Source organism: Syngnathus acus, chromosome 10 (genome assembly GCF_901709675.1).
Source record: "Syngnathus acus chromosome 10, fSynAcu1.2, whole genome shotgun sequence".
Taxonomy (NCBI): Eukaryota; Metazoa; Chordata; class Actinopteri; order Syngnathiformes; family Syngnathidae; genus Syngnathus; species Syngnathus acus.
In genome coordinates this window covers 4,088,663-4,102,821 of record NC_051095.1, presented here as the reverse complement: position 1 = coordinate 4,102,821, position 14,159 = coordinate 4,088,663, and the positions used below count along the sequence as shown (strand labels likewise).

Genomic DNA, 14,159 nt, shown 5'->3' with positions numbered 1-14,159 from the left:
CCAACTACTATTGCTATGAAGAAGAAAGAAGACGCTGCGTTTGAGGAACTCTTGACATCGCAACAAGGAACTCTTGTCAAGCGGACTTCGAGTGGACAGGAAGACCCGAGAAAAGAAAGCCGTCACGGGTCTTTCAGCCTTTTACGGGCCCACCGGGTGATCCGGAAGAGGCCGGCGCTGAAACATGGGACTGCTGGCCACGATACGGAGGGAATGGTTCATCATTGGGATTGTACTGGTGATACTGTCGGCTAAAGTGCAGCCCAGCTTCGGTGTCAAAGGAGGTGAGAACAGGATTTGCATACGGCACGACATTTAATGGACTTCAAATAACCCGTACCTTGTGTGACATCTCAGCTTTGAGCTTGGTTATTTTGCCACTTATTTTTGACTAGTCTTTCTGATCAGTATTTTTTAATATTTGTGCTGAAGGGGAGTTAAAACGTGATGAAATCATCTGACAAATCACATCAGGGGAAACATTTTCGACGTTCTCTCCAAATTGAATGTAAACGTGCGATCCGGAAGTTTCGCAGGGAGTTTGTGTGACACGTTGCATCCTGTACTTATGTCAACACACACACGCCTCTGCCACCGCTACACATTTGGATCACAGCCAGTGAAAGTGTCGCTTGGGTGACGATAAGATGAATTGTCACGATCGTAATTTGCTCGAGCTAACACGTTTATCATCTGGGATGATAAGACCTACCGTATGATGCGTTCAGGGACTAGGGTCCATTACATCTTGTGAGATAACCCTGCTACTGAATATGACATGCCTTGCTGATTGCAGAGTTTAACTATTAAACGGGACGAAGAAACGTGGCTGGGTGTTTCCATGGTTACCATAGTGACCACTCTTCCCTTTGTCTGCCTCAGGACCGCTGAAGCCAGAAATCACCATCTCGTATCTCGCGGTCTCGCTGATCTTCTTCAACAGCGGCCTCTCGCTGAAAACAGAGGTGACGCCCCCCTGATGAGAATGCCCAAAAGATTCTCGGGATTTCACATGATTATTTTTGCTTGTGTGCAGGAGTTGACCAGCGCTTTACTTCATGTGCGCCTTCACCTCTTCGTGCAGTCCTTCACGCTGGTCTTCTTCCCAATGACCATTTGGCTGCTGGTCAGAGTGCTGGCGCTGACTAACATCGACCAATGGCTGCTCCGAGGGTAAGATTTCATGTGAATGTAGTCTTTAATCTGAGCACTGTTGACTTTACCTGGAAGTACTCACAAAAGCCTCATTCATGGCCTCCCCATTCGGTGCAGTTCCTGACGCACTTTCACTCTTAAAAAAAAAAAAAAAAAAGTTTTACTGCTGCCATGTGTATTGCATTGAAGGCATCCAATCTCTGAAGGTAACATGGTGTCGTCGTTGCCTAGGTTACAGACAGTGAGCTGTATGCCGCCTCCGGTCTCGTCGGCCGTCATTCTCACCAAAGCCGTCGGCGGTAACGAGGTAAGACGCACCTCGCGAGGTGAGAAACAATGTGTCGTTGCCATGGTGACTGATTGGGTTTATCTCGCCAGGCGGCTGCCATCTTCAACTCTGCGTTTGGGAGCTTCCTGGTAAGGTTGGAGTGGCGCAGTGTTTGTCAAGAACATGAAGCACCGTTTCAGCAGGTTTTTGTTTTGTGCAGGGTATCGTGGTGACACCGACCCTCCTCCTGCTCTTTGTAAGTCGCATCTGACAGGCCAGTCAAAAAGTATGAGTATTTACTCAAGCACGGATACCACAAGTAATTTTTATACAGAAAGTTTCAATTCGCACAATGACAGATAAATGAGAACTTTCTTTTTGATGCACATTAGCCAGTATGTGAAATCTCAAGAGGGGCAGGGGCATTTTGCCATTTGCTGTCGACTAAAAATGACATCACAGTTGCCGGGTCTCAGGTCACAACCAATCACGGCTCAGCTTTAGAAAACGGGTGAGCCATGATTGGTTGTGGCAAGTGTGATGTCATTTTCAAGTCGACAGCAAGTGGCAAAATGGCCGCCCCCGAGATGGATAGAAACAGGTAGAATTTTTTCTGTTTAATTCATATTCCACAAACGAAACATAAATCAGAACATTGTGTTTTGACTAGTTAGGGTGCACACAGAATATTACAACTAATTTTACGAGGTTGACTAGGCTAAAAAAAAAAAAAAAAAAACGACAATAATGAGTAAAAATCATCAACTTTTGAAGTAAAATGTTTCTTCCAGCTGGGCTCCTCATCCTCCGTGGCCTTTGGCTCCATCTTCTCTCAGCTTTTCATGACTGTGGTGGTGCCGCTTGTCGTGGGTCAGGTACGCCAGGGAATCTTGGTGGCTGCGACGAGCGCCACCTTAATGATGCACCCCCCATTCCTCGCAGGTGTGCCGCCGCTTCCTGAGGGAGTGTCTAGAGCGCAGGAAACCTCCGTTCGGCACCGTCAGCAGCGCTGTCCTCCTCATGATCATCTACAGCACCTTCTGCGACACCTTCAGCAACGCCAACATGGAGCTGGACCCCACCAGCCTGCTGATGGTCGTCCTCATCAGTGAGTGCACGCACATCCTCAACTACCGCAAAGAAAATATTGTATCTGCTCACGGGGGATTTTTTTTTCCTGTGTATACTTGCGATTGCTCAGTTCTGGTTCATCTGAGAAAATTGTGTGATCCCCTGTTTCCTTGCAGTTTTCTCCATCCAGCTGACTTTCATGCTGTTCACTTTTGGATTTTCCAGCAGGTGAGCGCCGTTCTCTTTCTGTCCGTTTTCAAAGTTGTCTAATCTCTACACGTAACACCGCATCGTCCTCAGAGCCGGCTCAGGATTTAGTCCCGCCGACACGGTGGCTATCATGTTCTGCTCCACGCACAAGTCGCTAACGCTAGGTACGAGCCCGCCTTTACGGTCACGGTAATGAGATGTTGCTGGCATTGATTGGCGTGTGTCCGACGGGTGCGCAGGTATCCCCATGCTGAAGATCGTGTTCGCGGGCGACGAGCGTCTGTCGCTGATCTCGGTCCCCCTGCTTATCTACCACCCGGCCCAGATCCTCCTCGGATCCGTGCTGGTGCCGACCATGCGCAGCTGGATGACCAGCCGCCAGAAGGTGAGCGGTGAGCATGCCTCTTCGTTCCTCGTCCTTCAGCCAGACTTTTTGGAATCGATTTTTTTTGTTATTACACGCTCAAGCTAAGTTTCCAAAAAGGTTCCTGTGAGGGTTTGAGTTGCTTGAGAAAGACTTTTCGACTTGTGTGTGGGTCCAGCAGACCAGCCTGCAGCCCGTCTGACCAAGTGAGCGACTCACCGAACAATCGTGTGCCTTCCCGTGGCCAATCAGCAGCGACCTCGGACACGAGGACCAAATGCTGGCTTGCCGCCCTCCGCAAAGGACAAAACACAAAACGTTTATTCTTCTTTATTTAACAGAAGCAAAGGTACACATTTTATATTTGCTAAAGGACACATGGGGTGGCTGGGACCTTTTTTTTTTTTTTTAATTGTCTTTTCTACATTTTCTACTCAGCATTCCAGCTTCCAGTAACAGGGAATGTGAACTTTTGTTACAATGGTTTTGATATTGTTACAAGAGTCTTGAGGCTAGATTATGTATTTAATTTAACTTAAAGCCTTGAATGTTTAATAGTGATGGTGACCCGACATGAACATCGTGTTTTCATGTGTTTGATGCTACAAACGTTTACAAAGCATTTTCCCACCACCTAATACCAAAGAGTTTCTACTTTGAGTGTCACGGCACATTTACTGCTTTTGAGTCTACAGAAAGAATCTGAAATGTTCCTCTATTTTCAGAAAAGGAAATAAATCCAAATCATTTTCACACTGGATTCCGTCTCAGTCTCCAGGCGAGGCTAGTATGTCGTACTCGGCAAGGAGCACCAGGCTGTTCTCTCGGATTCGGCGGACTCGCACCAAATCGCCGCACTCCTGAACGTGGATCATCCCTCGCTCGCCCCTCCCGTAATCTCTCTCCCGGTCGTGTAGCGTCACCTCGGTGTGTTTTCCGCAGGCCTGTCTGTAGACGTAGCGCACGCCGACCACCAGCGCCATTCCCAGACCGGCCGAGCAGCCCAGCAGCATTCCCAGCTCCCAAGAGCTATGCCTGGTGACAATTTCCGGATACTTGCCCTCCATTCCTGGAGTTTTCAAGGGATTCAAGGGACGCTTGGTGTCCAGTTTTGGAGGTTTGGGTTTTAGTTCCTCCCTGATGTTGGAATGGAGTGTGTGGCTAGAGGTTGATGGATGATATTTTTCTTTGGGGTTAGATGATGCAATGTGGGTCTGTCTTTGGGATGGGAAAGGTACGGGAGATATTGAGGGGCGGTTGTTGAGGGAGCGACGTGGAGCTGGAGAAGGTCCTGGATGTGGGGAAGTTACTTGGGAGGAAGGTGAGGCAGCCAAAATAAAAGACAAGGATCCCACTGAGGTGAGAGGAAGGTGAGAACTTGAAGGGATCAAGGAGGAGGAGGGCATGCTTGTAGACCTGGTGGTGGTAGGAGAGGATGGGGAATTTGTGCTTCCCGGGATGGAAGACCTGAATGGACCATGAAGATTGAATGTGGCTGATGATGGAGAGTTGATGGAGCTGCTCGAGGGAAATGTTGATGTTGTGGGGGTCATGGTTTGGTAAGTGGAGGACAGAATGCCTGAGATCCATTTAGGAGGTGTAGACATAGGAGAAGGTTTTGGAAGATGGGAATAAACAGGAATGGTTTGTTCTTGGCTGGAAGAAAGTGTGAAAGGATTCTTGGTTGGGTGTTTAGCGACGATGTAGCTTGGTGAAGATTGGCTGATAACACCTTGAGGAGAACCAGAAGAATCAAATGAGCTCATGTTTTTTCCTGTTGTGGTTGAAGTATGTTCAGACTTTGTTGTGAAAACCAAAGTTTTCAATCTTCTAGTGGAAACTGACGGTTGACTGTTGTGAGTCACAGTTTGAGGATGTTCTTTGGACCATGGTTGTGGTCTAGTTCTTGCTCCCTCAACTGCTTTGTCAGACAGGAGAAGATTTTTTAAGGTGTTGCTAACGTCCTGCGGAGATTGAGACATGGATGTCTGGAACAGAGTTTGACGAGAGCTATTGGGAGGATGCGATGGTCCATCTCTGGAGTCTTCGGGCTGCAGAAGAAAACTTTGAGTTGTAGACTTCAGAGAAGTCGGTAAAAAGGTTGTGGAGTTGGAAACTGTCTGGCTGGAAGGACTCTCCATGTCGGTGTTGGACTGTGATTGAAGTGAAGACTTAGACTGGCTTCTTACGTTATGTGTCGTGAGGCTCTTCTGAGATGTTTGTAAGCGACTTTGGATCTTGTAGCCAAACAAAGTCGTTGGGACATTGAGCGGTCTTGTCGGTTTATACGAGGTTGGCTCTGAGGGGTTCGTGTTAAGGAGACGCTTATTTTCTGGAGACGTTAGTGGACTTGGTGTTGACGCCCTTGTTTCTGTGCCCTCCCAATATCGACGAGAGAGACCTTCATCTGGTGGGAAAGGGGTGATGAAAGGATAAGGATCTCCGCCTGACTCTTCAGCCAGAGATCCTGAGTCCAGGTAGTTGCTGCTTGAATGATCTCTTGACGTTTGAAGGACTGAGTAGTTCTTAGTTCTTCGGCCCTTTTGGTACCTTGCGAGCGTCACTGGACTTGAAGTGTTCTTCCAGACCTTTTTTGGGGTAAAGCTTTGCTTTCCTAACGAAGCAGAACCGATGGATTGACTGGGTTGGTTCAGTGGAGCTTCAGGCCAAAAGATGAAACCAAAAGGACTGTTAGTCATGAAAACACAATTGAAGGTTCAAGCTCTATGTGTTTGTACCTGGTATCTGAGTAAAAGTCTCATCATGAAGACCAAAAACTGCTCGCCCTGTCTCGGCTCCTGTTGTGTTTCTTGTAGTCCAAAGACTCCGAGTCCCATCACGCACCACTGCAGACTTAATCCCGGCCCAGTAAACAAAGTAGGACTGAACCACTGTGATACTAGAAGGACAAAGAACCCCCCCAGTGAACGTTTGACAGAAATGTGCACGTTTGGATTCTGGACTCACTAGAAGCGAATGTCTCCGACGGGTGCATCAGGAGCCCTCCACACGAACGACAGGTTTCGTTTCAGCTGTTTGTCCGAGTGGGTGAGCGTATCGCCCTCCGACAGGCAGCGCAACGTGTGGGTCCCGGGCGGGGCCAGGGTCCAGGATCCGCCCACCAGAAGGTCCGGTTCTGCCCCACCTGCGACTCTAGCGGTGGCTTCTGAATCTTCAACACGGCGGGCCTGCAGCAGGAAACCCATGAAGTCCCGAGAGCTTCGGACTGTCACTGCGAACCGAGGATTGTGTTTAAGCCTTTGGACCGTTGTTGCATCTACCTGTCAACATTACCTGTTACCAACTGTCCAGGCAGATACGAGTCCACCGACGTACGAATTGTGACATAGCTCTGCTGCGGGTCCTGAGGTTGGACCCGAATGTGACCCGGGCTCATCGCCTGGCAGGAAGCGGGACCCGCGCCGCGAGAGAACGCAGCAGCAGGCAGGACAAAGCATGACAAGATCACGGTTGTCCCCAAATGAAGCAGGGAGGACTGCATCTTAGCAGGACATGAAAAGGAAGGTTGCTGTAGTCTACGAGTATTTCTTGTTTTTTTAACCGAAATCAAATGTTTGGACTATTCTTGGGACAACATAGATTTTGCAAATACAAGATCAATCTAAAAAGAGATGACATTTGTTCTTACCTTGCTAGGATGTCTTCTCAGTGCTGAGCAAATGTGTGAGAGCAAGTGTCTGAAGATGAGCTGGAGGGATTTTGGGCAGGGGACTTTGAAGTGTGGTGGTAGGGAGGTGGGTGGGCATAGAGCCACAATTACTAGATCTGCTGCTGGTGCTTCTGAGCACTCCCTCTAGTGACGATTTGAACAAGCAGGGTTGGCCAACACTCAAGAAAGGTCGAGTAAAGCACTGGATAGATTTTTGTCTTAAGTGTTGTCTCGAGGATCTATAGTTCTACAGGATTAAGACCCCCGCCCCCCACCCCTCATCCAACACACCAACAGGATGTACACCAGCTGCAGCCGCCTCCCTACAGGATCTCCGGAGCATTTGAACAGAGGCAACCCCCTCCTCCTCCTCCTCCCCCCCCCCCCCCCGAGATAACAAGTCCAATCCAGTGCCACATGCGGGGTTGTAGTGCACTGGTTCCCAACCTGATTCTTTAAGATATCATAAAAGTGTGCCGCGGGAAATTATGTAAGCCAGTCTGGTTCAGTTCTTACACTTCGGGGGCTGTCTTAAATCAGCCTCCATCGTTTGGAGCTGAGAAACACACTACAGACACCAGACGGCATGAAACATGTCACGTGGAATATCAGGTCGTCGGGTGGAGATGTCATGGGTGCGTCACCTATGACCCTAGATTCAAATTCAACATATATTTGATCGATGCAGTAAAATAAATTTAGGTGACTCTTGCCGGTGCTGGTGGTTCTCTCACGTGGATGACGCTGGTGGTTGCATGTGTGTCACGTTACTGCTGTTTGTCTCCCTCTAGAGGCTCAGGAAGGGCATTACAGCAGTTGACGTGCCTGCCCCACTATATGCCATTGCCATGAAGTTGCAAAGCAAGAATACAGTCCACCAAATTTTGTATGACTGCATTGGTTTCACAAGTTTTATAAAGTACTATGATGCAGACTTAGTACAAGGCCAAACTTCAAATTGTCTTCCAGGTGTCAAAATGTGTCCCACTCTTGACACATTTCAGTCGCCGTGCTACCCGGGTGATAAAATGATCACTTTATTTGTGGTTCCAGTACCAAATTAAAAAATGAAAACCCCCCATCTCCCCGGGCGCCATTTTGAACAAAAAGGGCCGTTTCCAATGAAAGCAAATAACCATTCTACCTGAGGTTGCCTGGGAATATCTCTCATATGAGGTTGGTTTGCACGTTTACTTATTTCGCTCAAGTTGAAAAAAAATACAAAAGCTTTTTGATAACGTAACGAGTATAAAGTTCAGATGTTTTCATAGGTTAAAAAATAATCTTGTGCGCTCTTAAAAGTGTTGACTCTTCTGTTCAAATGGACAAACGTTCACCTTGCGTGTGCCCGTGTTAGCTTGGCGCGTGGACGGACTCACTGCGTCCCTTTCGCGCGCGCGCGCACGCTCACGCGTGTGAACGAGGGAGAGAGAGAGAGAGAGGGAGAAAGGAGGCGGAAACCTCCATCTGCCCTGCTCAGTGACCGACCCGTCATCCTCCTCTCGGCCTGGAAAAAGACATATCCGCGCGGCTTTCGCCTCCCTCCTCCCCTCGCCCCCCTCCCTCCCTCCACTGGCACTGTCGGAAAGTGGCGGAGCAAGCCCGGGGGTCGACGCAAGAGGGGGGCCAAAAAAAAAAAGAGCGAATTTACCGCCAGTAAAATGTGCGGTCTATATATAGGCTCTGCCCCGGACTGCACCATCTCAACCACGGCCGCCACCTGCCCTCCCGGCACCGGTAAGTCTCCGAGGGTGAGCGGGGAAGGGGAGCCGGCGACAAGGCGTCGTCTGGTCGTCCCGGGGCGGGTTGCCGACGCCAAATGACCCGAGTGGATGACTTCAGAGGTCTCGTGAGGTCGAGTTCCGCTCAGCCATGTTGCAGGGGCGTGATGGAGAGAGGGAGAGAGGGAGGGAGGGAGGGAGGGAGGGGGCGACTGGACTCTTGACACCTGCCCTGCTTCCCGGTACCAGCTGAAACGGAACAATTTCGCCGCTTCGTTGGTACTGAATTGGCGCACCGTCCTCCCACGCCGGGAATTGACTTTGTGACTCGGTGTGTCAGCCATGTTGCGACGGGAGAGGGGACGAACGAGTGCTCCAGAACTCTGGCTTCGTCCGGAAGGTTCGGGCAGCGACCGTCCGACCGATACCGAGCAGGGAGGAACGGGGTCACGGTCATTTGCAGACTCCCGTGAGGCATGAATGAGTCGAGAGGCTGGAGCGAACCGGGTCGTGTGGTGTCAGAGTGGACCGATTTGCTGTTCGATTATTATTTACATATTTATAGTTTGCAACAATTTGACTGAATTACGGTTCCACTCGGAGATTCTCGTCATCATTTTTACGTTTTTTAGCCACTTTGGATTGCCATGTGTGGACTATTTTTTGATATTTAAAAATGTATTTAACAGTAAAAACAATGTTTTTGGCCTGATTCCATTCGATTGTCTAGGTTGCAATTTTATGCGAATTTAAATGATTTGCTTATGATTTGGTAAATACAATTAGCATAGTTGTCAACAATTATTGTGAACATGGAGTATGCCGCCTCAGGTTTTTGTGCAACACATCTGAAAATAGAAATTTGCAGAATAACTTACAAAAGTAATAAACGTGGCAGTTGTGTACAAATTAATTAAATACTGAAAAATGTCGATTAATCGATATATTTTAAGCCCCATAATCACAATTGATTTCTTCCAGTAAGGTCATGGCAGGAGATGCTGCAGCCTGTTACCATGGCGATGTGATTATGACATTATCGGGCCTTATCCATTCAATCATTGCCTAATTAGAGATTCACTTTGATCGTGTTTTATTTCTTGTCATGCTCGTCATCCACCTTCCGCCTTGTCTCTCGTTTTGCCTTCATCCTTCGCTCACAGGTCAGAATCTGTCAGAGGAGTAGATTTGCATCATGCTCTCCTCTCCTCCGAGTGGCCAAGAACCTTCACGTCTTATTTTAGCATCCCTCCTCTCGTATCGCTCGCCTCTCTTCTGAGTGTGACTCTCTTACTCGTCGCTGGAAAATGAAGCGTGGGCCGAGCGTGTTACAGCCCGCTCCTCCTTCGGACGCGGCCGGTCGACACACGCGGGCGGCTCACGCGGAGTCGCGCGAGGTGGGTTCGAGCCCCTTCCTGGCAGCCACCTCTCTCTTCAGCCCTGATGTCAGCACCAAGATGGCGTCTGACCTTCTCATTAGGATGTCAGGTGGTTAAAACACACACACACGTACACACATATGAGGCGTCGGTCTTATGTCTGTGTGTGTCTTCAGAGGCCACTCAGAAGGCTCAGGTCCTCCCTGGGGGTCGAGCCGAGGGACGAGGGGGACAGCAGGAGGAGCCGGGCCTGGCTCTGTCCCCCGATGGTCCCGGGGCCAGTCCCGACCCACCCTCGCTCACGCACACACCTGAGGGGGACGCCGCCACTGACACGCTGGCTTCAGACTTGCTCAGGAAACTGGCAGGTTTGTGCTCATCCATCTGTTTGTATGAAGAAATGGATTAAATCAGTTATTGACGGATAGAGAAGATGAGCAAATCGTGTTTTTAATGGCAGAGAGTCAGCTCCTGACCCGGCCCGACGTGAAAGTCAAGGAGGAAGAGGACTCCATGGAAATCGAAACGCCGAGGATGTCAAGCGTCATCCGTGAAGGACCAATAGGAGACCTCCGAGGCGATGGAGCTCACCGTCTTCTGGCCGTCAAAACGGAACACGGCGGGGTGGCGGAGATGGAAGATCCACATCTGGACGGCGATGTTCCGAACGTTCCGCTTGCTGTCAAACAGGAGGGGGAGGAGATCTCCGCTGACACCCTGGCGGAGCAGATTCTCCTCAGAGGGAAAACGGAAGAGGAGACCCGACCCAGGTTGTTTTCAGGGGTCGCGGTGGAGGAACAGCAGTTCTTTGGAGACCAGTTGTGTTCCGGAGCCAAAATGGCGGAGCAGTGCCTGCGGGCGGCGCTATGGCAGGACATGTCCGTCAACCTGGCGTCCACGTTACTGCAACAGCTCTCAGGTATCACACAGCAGCGTTTACTTTTGTCACGTCAAGTATCATGTTCACCTCCCGCTTTTGCCGCCCTCCAGAGCGGGTCGCTAAGTCCGGCAGTGTGCTTACGCTGAGGTCCAGCCCCCCTGCCAGGAGCAGGTGCGTGTCCCGCTACTCTCCTTTTTCTTCTTTAACTTCTCCTAAGCAGTGTGTCCATGTCTTTGTGTCAAATGTAGTCCTGTCCTGAAGGTGGAGCCAGCCTGGTCCTCTCCTTTGGAGTCTGCATATGGTATGAAACACACACAGTCAGAACCTCCCTGGCACCATTAGCAAAATGTCATTTTGGCGCCCTCTGTTGTTATTATTATTAATTGTTTATTTACAAACTGTAGCGTCAACTCATTGCAGCATGCCGACGTGTTTTCATGCTCCTTTTGGGAGCCTCCCATGTGTGTCGCATATATCAGTAATTGAGTAATTAATTGAATTAAATGTATAAATCGTTTCGGTATCGTGAGTAGATCCACTGTCACTTCTACGACTTAGCCACCAGAGGGCAGTATAAGAAAATCACGAATACACAAATAAAGGAAGCGCAAACAGTCTCAAACATAACATCCATTTATCCATTATCTGAAAAACTCCAAACTGTTTGCCTGTTATTTGCTTCTAGAGCCCCCTGGTGGCCATCTAGTGGAAAAACTTTCATTGTTTCGCTTGTCATTCTTCATATTGACATTTGTTGATTTATGTCTCTGACAGGCACCCCAAGCAGCCCGCCAGGAAGTGCGAGCTTCTTCTACAGGTGAGTTGACCTCATCTACCGAGAAGCTAGGTTTGCCGTCGCCACGGACACAAAGGACCTTCCTCCCCTGTGGTCAGGTGTCACGTGTGTGGCTTCGAGACCGACGGGCGCCTCCTTTTCCGATCTCACATGACGGAGCATCGGCGGCAGGAGCGCGGCTCCTTTTCACTGCACTGCTGCGTGTGCGACCACTCCACCAATCAGGAGGCGGCCATGAGGGCGCACGCCGACAAGCACGTGCTGGGCAGAGCAAGCAGGTGAAAATCTTAACCCCAACATTTTGTTCTCCATTGTGCCCGCTGCAGCATTCCAAGTTGGCAATCCATGATCTAGTTTGTCAATTAGGGGAAACAAAGTGTGCCTTTTAGCATTTGGGTTATTTCAAAAGGTGCTGAAGGTTTCCTAGTATTTAAACCAACTGAAGCTAAATTTGCTGCCATGGTGCTTTATGGGGGCAAAAAGTTGCTAGCGCCAAATGTGTGACTGCATCAATGACTGCGCGCGGCGCTAACCACCGCTCTTCACCTCCACCCCCGCCAGATGCCCCCTCACCCTTCCCGCCGGCAGCGCGCCCACAGTTGCCACGGCAACCCCGCCGGAGACGAGCACCTCGGAGCATCGCTGCCGCATCTGCCAGAGGTCGTTTCCCGGGCAACCGGAGCTGCTGGTTCACTTCCAGGGTCATCGCCAAGGCAACCAGTACCGTTGCGAGCGCTGCGGCCACCTGACGCGCACCGCCAACAAGCTGGTGGAGCACGTACGCGTGCACACGGGTGAGCGGCCCTTCACTTGCCACCTTTGCCCGTACAGCGCCAAGCGGCGGGACAGCCTGCGCCTGCACTGCAAGGTCAAGCACGGAGCGCACGCCAACGTGGCCGCCGCCAGCGCCCCCGGCAACGTGCACACGCACCGCTCCTACGTGCACGCGGACAATCCCAGCAAACACGTTCGGCGGCTGCACACCAACGTGCCCTCCTCATCTTCATCCTCTCCTCATCTTCCTCTTCAGGCCTCGCTATGTGAGCTAGCAGGGTGGAGGGATTTGTCTCCTCTCGTGCCCATCACGACTCTCCTCTCGCTGAAGCCTCAATTTACTGCGCCTCCGTCCGCTCCCTCCTCCTCTTCTTCCTCCTCCTCTTCCAACAAACATTCTTTCCTTGGCTACCTTGGCCTGACATCTTTATGAATGTCTTCTTTTCTCCTCCGTCCTCATCTTTCGCTCACGATGGATGTAACGCTCCCGCCTCCCCATTTGAGAATGTCCAAAACCGACACGCTGAACGGCAGAAGCAGCGGCGCAGTTCCCGCCGCCTGTTTTTCCCTAATCATTGAAGTGCTAGCTCGTAAAGCACTTGACTCCTTTTCTTATCTTGAATTATTATTACTACTCAGTATGTGTTGTCCTTCAGAAACTGCCAGCTTCGTCAAGTTTTTGGGTGAATTTACAACGTGATGGATGATGACAGCCAGACCATCGGACCAAAACTGTAAATATTACCTTGAGGTCATTAGCACCCTCAACATTTTGATTTAGCTAGCAGCTAACGGCAATTCATGTTAGGGATGCTCCAATATTCCTTGGCAATGAGGAAATAATATTGCCCACAATGCAATAGAGTTGCACTAGACTACATTCATCTTTGTCTTTGATCTTTTACATAGGGCCCCCTAGTGTTCGAACTGAGACACTAAATAACTTCATTTATTTGAAGTGTGGCAAGAAAAACTTGCAGTTGGATGTTAAAATGACAAATTGTTTATCTCCAAGGAGTTAGATTTAAATTAGACCTATGAAAAAATTGGTTAAAATAATACACATTTTAATCACAATTGCAAACCACATTGGCATTAAGTATCGGTACTTTCTATCGACAAGTACTTGTACTTGCACGGAATCTGGAAAAAAGTGCTATTGGAGCATCCCTAATTAACGTGATCATTGCCCAAATTATCTGCATGAAAATGTATCAGTCTTTTTTTTTTTGCCAAACCAGTTCTAAATCAATGCTGCAGTACGTTTTGTTTCCTTTTTGTGTGTTACTTATCTTGGTTTGCTTGCATTGTAGTTGTGTTGATGGAGGTTCTGAAGGACAAAGATGCTCTTTCTGATCTTTCTGTTGTATATAGCGATCCATGTGCACTTTGTTGGCTTGCTGATGCAAAAAAAAAAAGACTAATCATAAGATTTGCGCCATTTTTTATAGACGTATATCGCATACCAAGATTGTTTTCCGGGACAGTTTGACCAGCGACTGTCGATTGATTGTCTTGTTACAAATAAGCTGACAGATTCAGCAGAGTCAGAGATGAAGAAGATCGCTGTGGTCTATTCTGCTGAATCTTGTTTGCTTCTGCTTGATCAATAAAGTTTCATTTCACGAATGACGCCTTCGTTGGTTCCTTTTCTGTCATGGCATGATCAAGACCATCATCACAAAGTATGACTCGAGGCGGGAAATTAATAAATAAGTCAGAGCCATGAAGGTCACAGTCCTCACTGCGCACACACAAACAAGTGGGAGGATGAGTGTCAATCGCCATGGGCCCTGCCCCACTGTCCCCCCCCCCCCCTTTCTGGTTGCCACGGTAACCTGGCCTGTTGTAGCCGAGGGAGCTTTACAAAC

The 14,159-nt window shown here is 49.3% G+C and overlaps 3 protein-coding genes across 4 annotated transcripts; 2 read left to right on the top strand and 1 right to left on the bottom strand.

The window, feature by feature from the left end:
• Positions 1-41: 41 nt before the first annotated feature.
• slc10a7 (solute carrier family 10 member 7) lies at positions 42-3,706 on the top strand. Its single transcript, XM_037260438.1, has 12 exons — positions 42-284; positions 883-965; positions 1,037-1,173; positions 1,387-1,462; positions 1,534-1,572; positions 1,644-1,679; positions 2,215-2,298; positions 2,366-2,531; positions 2,671-2,722; positions 2,795-2,868; positions 2,944-3,096; positions 3,247-3,706. The coding sequence occupies exons 1-12, from the start codon at positions 185-187 to the stop codon at positions 3,276-3,278; spliced, it is 1,032 nt and encodes a 343-aa protein (XP_037116333.1). The 5' UTR covers positions 42-184; the 3' UTR covers positions 3,279-3,706.
• Positions 3,464-7,111, bottom strand: LOC119128102 (reelin domain-containing protein 1-like). 2 transcript variants are annotated; one of them, XM_037260245.1, is made up of 5 exons: positions 6,718-7,111; positions 6,363-6,570; positions 6,036-6,300; positions 5,807-5,967; positions 3,464-5,727 (listed from the first exon to the last, which is right to left on the bottom strand). In XM_037260245.1, the coding sequence occupies exons 2-5, from the start codon at positions 6,568-6,570 to the stop codon at positions 3,836-3,838; spliced, it is 2,526 nt and encodes an 841-aa protein (XP_037116140.1). In that variant the 5' UTR covers positions 6,718-7,111; the 3' UTR covers positions 3,464-3,835. The 2 variants fall into 2 exon arrangements, with proteins under 2 accessions (XP_037116140.1, XP_037116141.1); XM_037260246.1 differs by having other exon boundaries at positions 5,635-5,967.
• A 976-nt stretch (positions 7,112-8,087) lies between these two features.
• LOC119128126 (zinc finger protein 827-like) lies at positions 8,088-13,920 on the top strand. The gene is made up of 9 exons (XM_037260306.1): positions 8,088-8,475; positions 9,623-9,947; positions 10,015-10,206; positions 10,299-10,757; positions 10,829-10,889; positions 10,967-11,019; positions 11,493-11,535; positions 11,613-11,792; positions 12,076-13,920. The coding sequence occupies exons 2-9, from the start codon at positions 9,767-9,769 to the stop codon at positions 12,719-12,721; spliced, it is 1,815 nt and encodes a 604-aa protein (XP_037116201.1). The 5' UTR covers positions 8,088-8,475; positions 9,623-9,766; the 3' UTR covers positions 12,722-13,920.
• The last annotated feature ends 239 nt before the right edge of the window (positions 13,921-14,159 follow it).

What these genes read in the sequence shown, in the direction of transcription:
- slc10a7 (XM_037260438.1), top strand. Translation starts at nt 185, where the DNA reads ATGGGACTGCTGGCCACGATACGGAGGGAATGGTTCATCATTGGGATT. An exon ending in GACCAATGGCTGCTCCGAGG is followed by an intron (nt 1,174 to 1,386) that starts GTAAGATTTCAT and finishes GTCGTTGCCTAG; the next exon opens with GTTACAGACAGTGAGCTGTA. An exon ending in CGACCCTCCTCCTGCTCTTT is followed by an intron (nt 1,680 to 2,214) that starts GTAAGTCGCATC and finishes TGTTTCTTCCAG; the next exon opens with CTGGGCTCCTCATCCTCCGT.
- LOC119128102 (XM_037260245.1), bottom strand. Translation starts at nt 6,570, where the DNA reads ATGCAGTCCTCCCTGCTTCATTTGGGGACAACCGTGATCTTGTCATGC. An exon ending in GCCTGGACAGTTGGTAACAG is followed by an intron (nt 6,301 to 6,362) that starts GTAATGTTGACA and finishes CTCGGTTCGCAG; the next exon opens with TGACAGTCCGAAGCTCTCGG. An exon ending in GTCGGAGACATTCGCTTCTA is followed by an intron (nt 5,968 to 6,035) that starts GTGAGTCCAGAA and finishes TTGTCCTTCTAG; the next exon opens with TATCACAGTGGTTCAGTCCT.
- LOC119128126 (XM_037260306.1), top strand. Translation starts at nt 9,767, where the DNA reads ATGAAGCGTGGGCCGAGCGTGTTACAGCCCGCTCCTCCTTCGGACGCG. An exon ending in CCTTCTCATTAGGATGTCAG is followed by an intron (nt 9,948 to 10,014) that starts GTGGTTAAAACA and finishes GTGTGTCTTCAG; the next exon opens with AGGCCACTCAGAAGGCTCAG. An exon ending in TCCTTTGGAGTCTGCATATG is followed by an intron (nt 11,020 to 11,492) that starts GTATGAAACACA and finishes TGTCTCTGACAG; the next exon opens with GCACCCCAAGCAGCCCGCCA.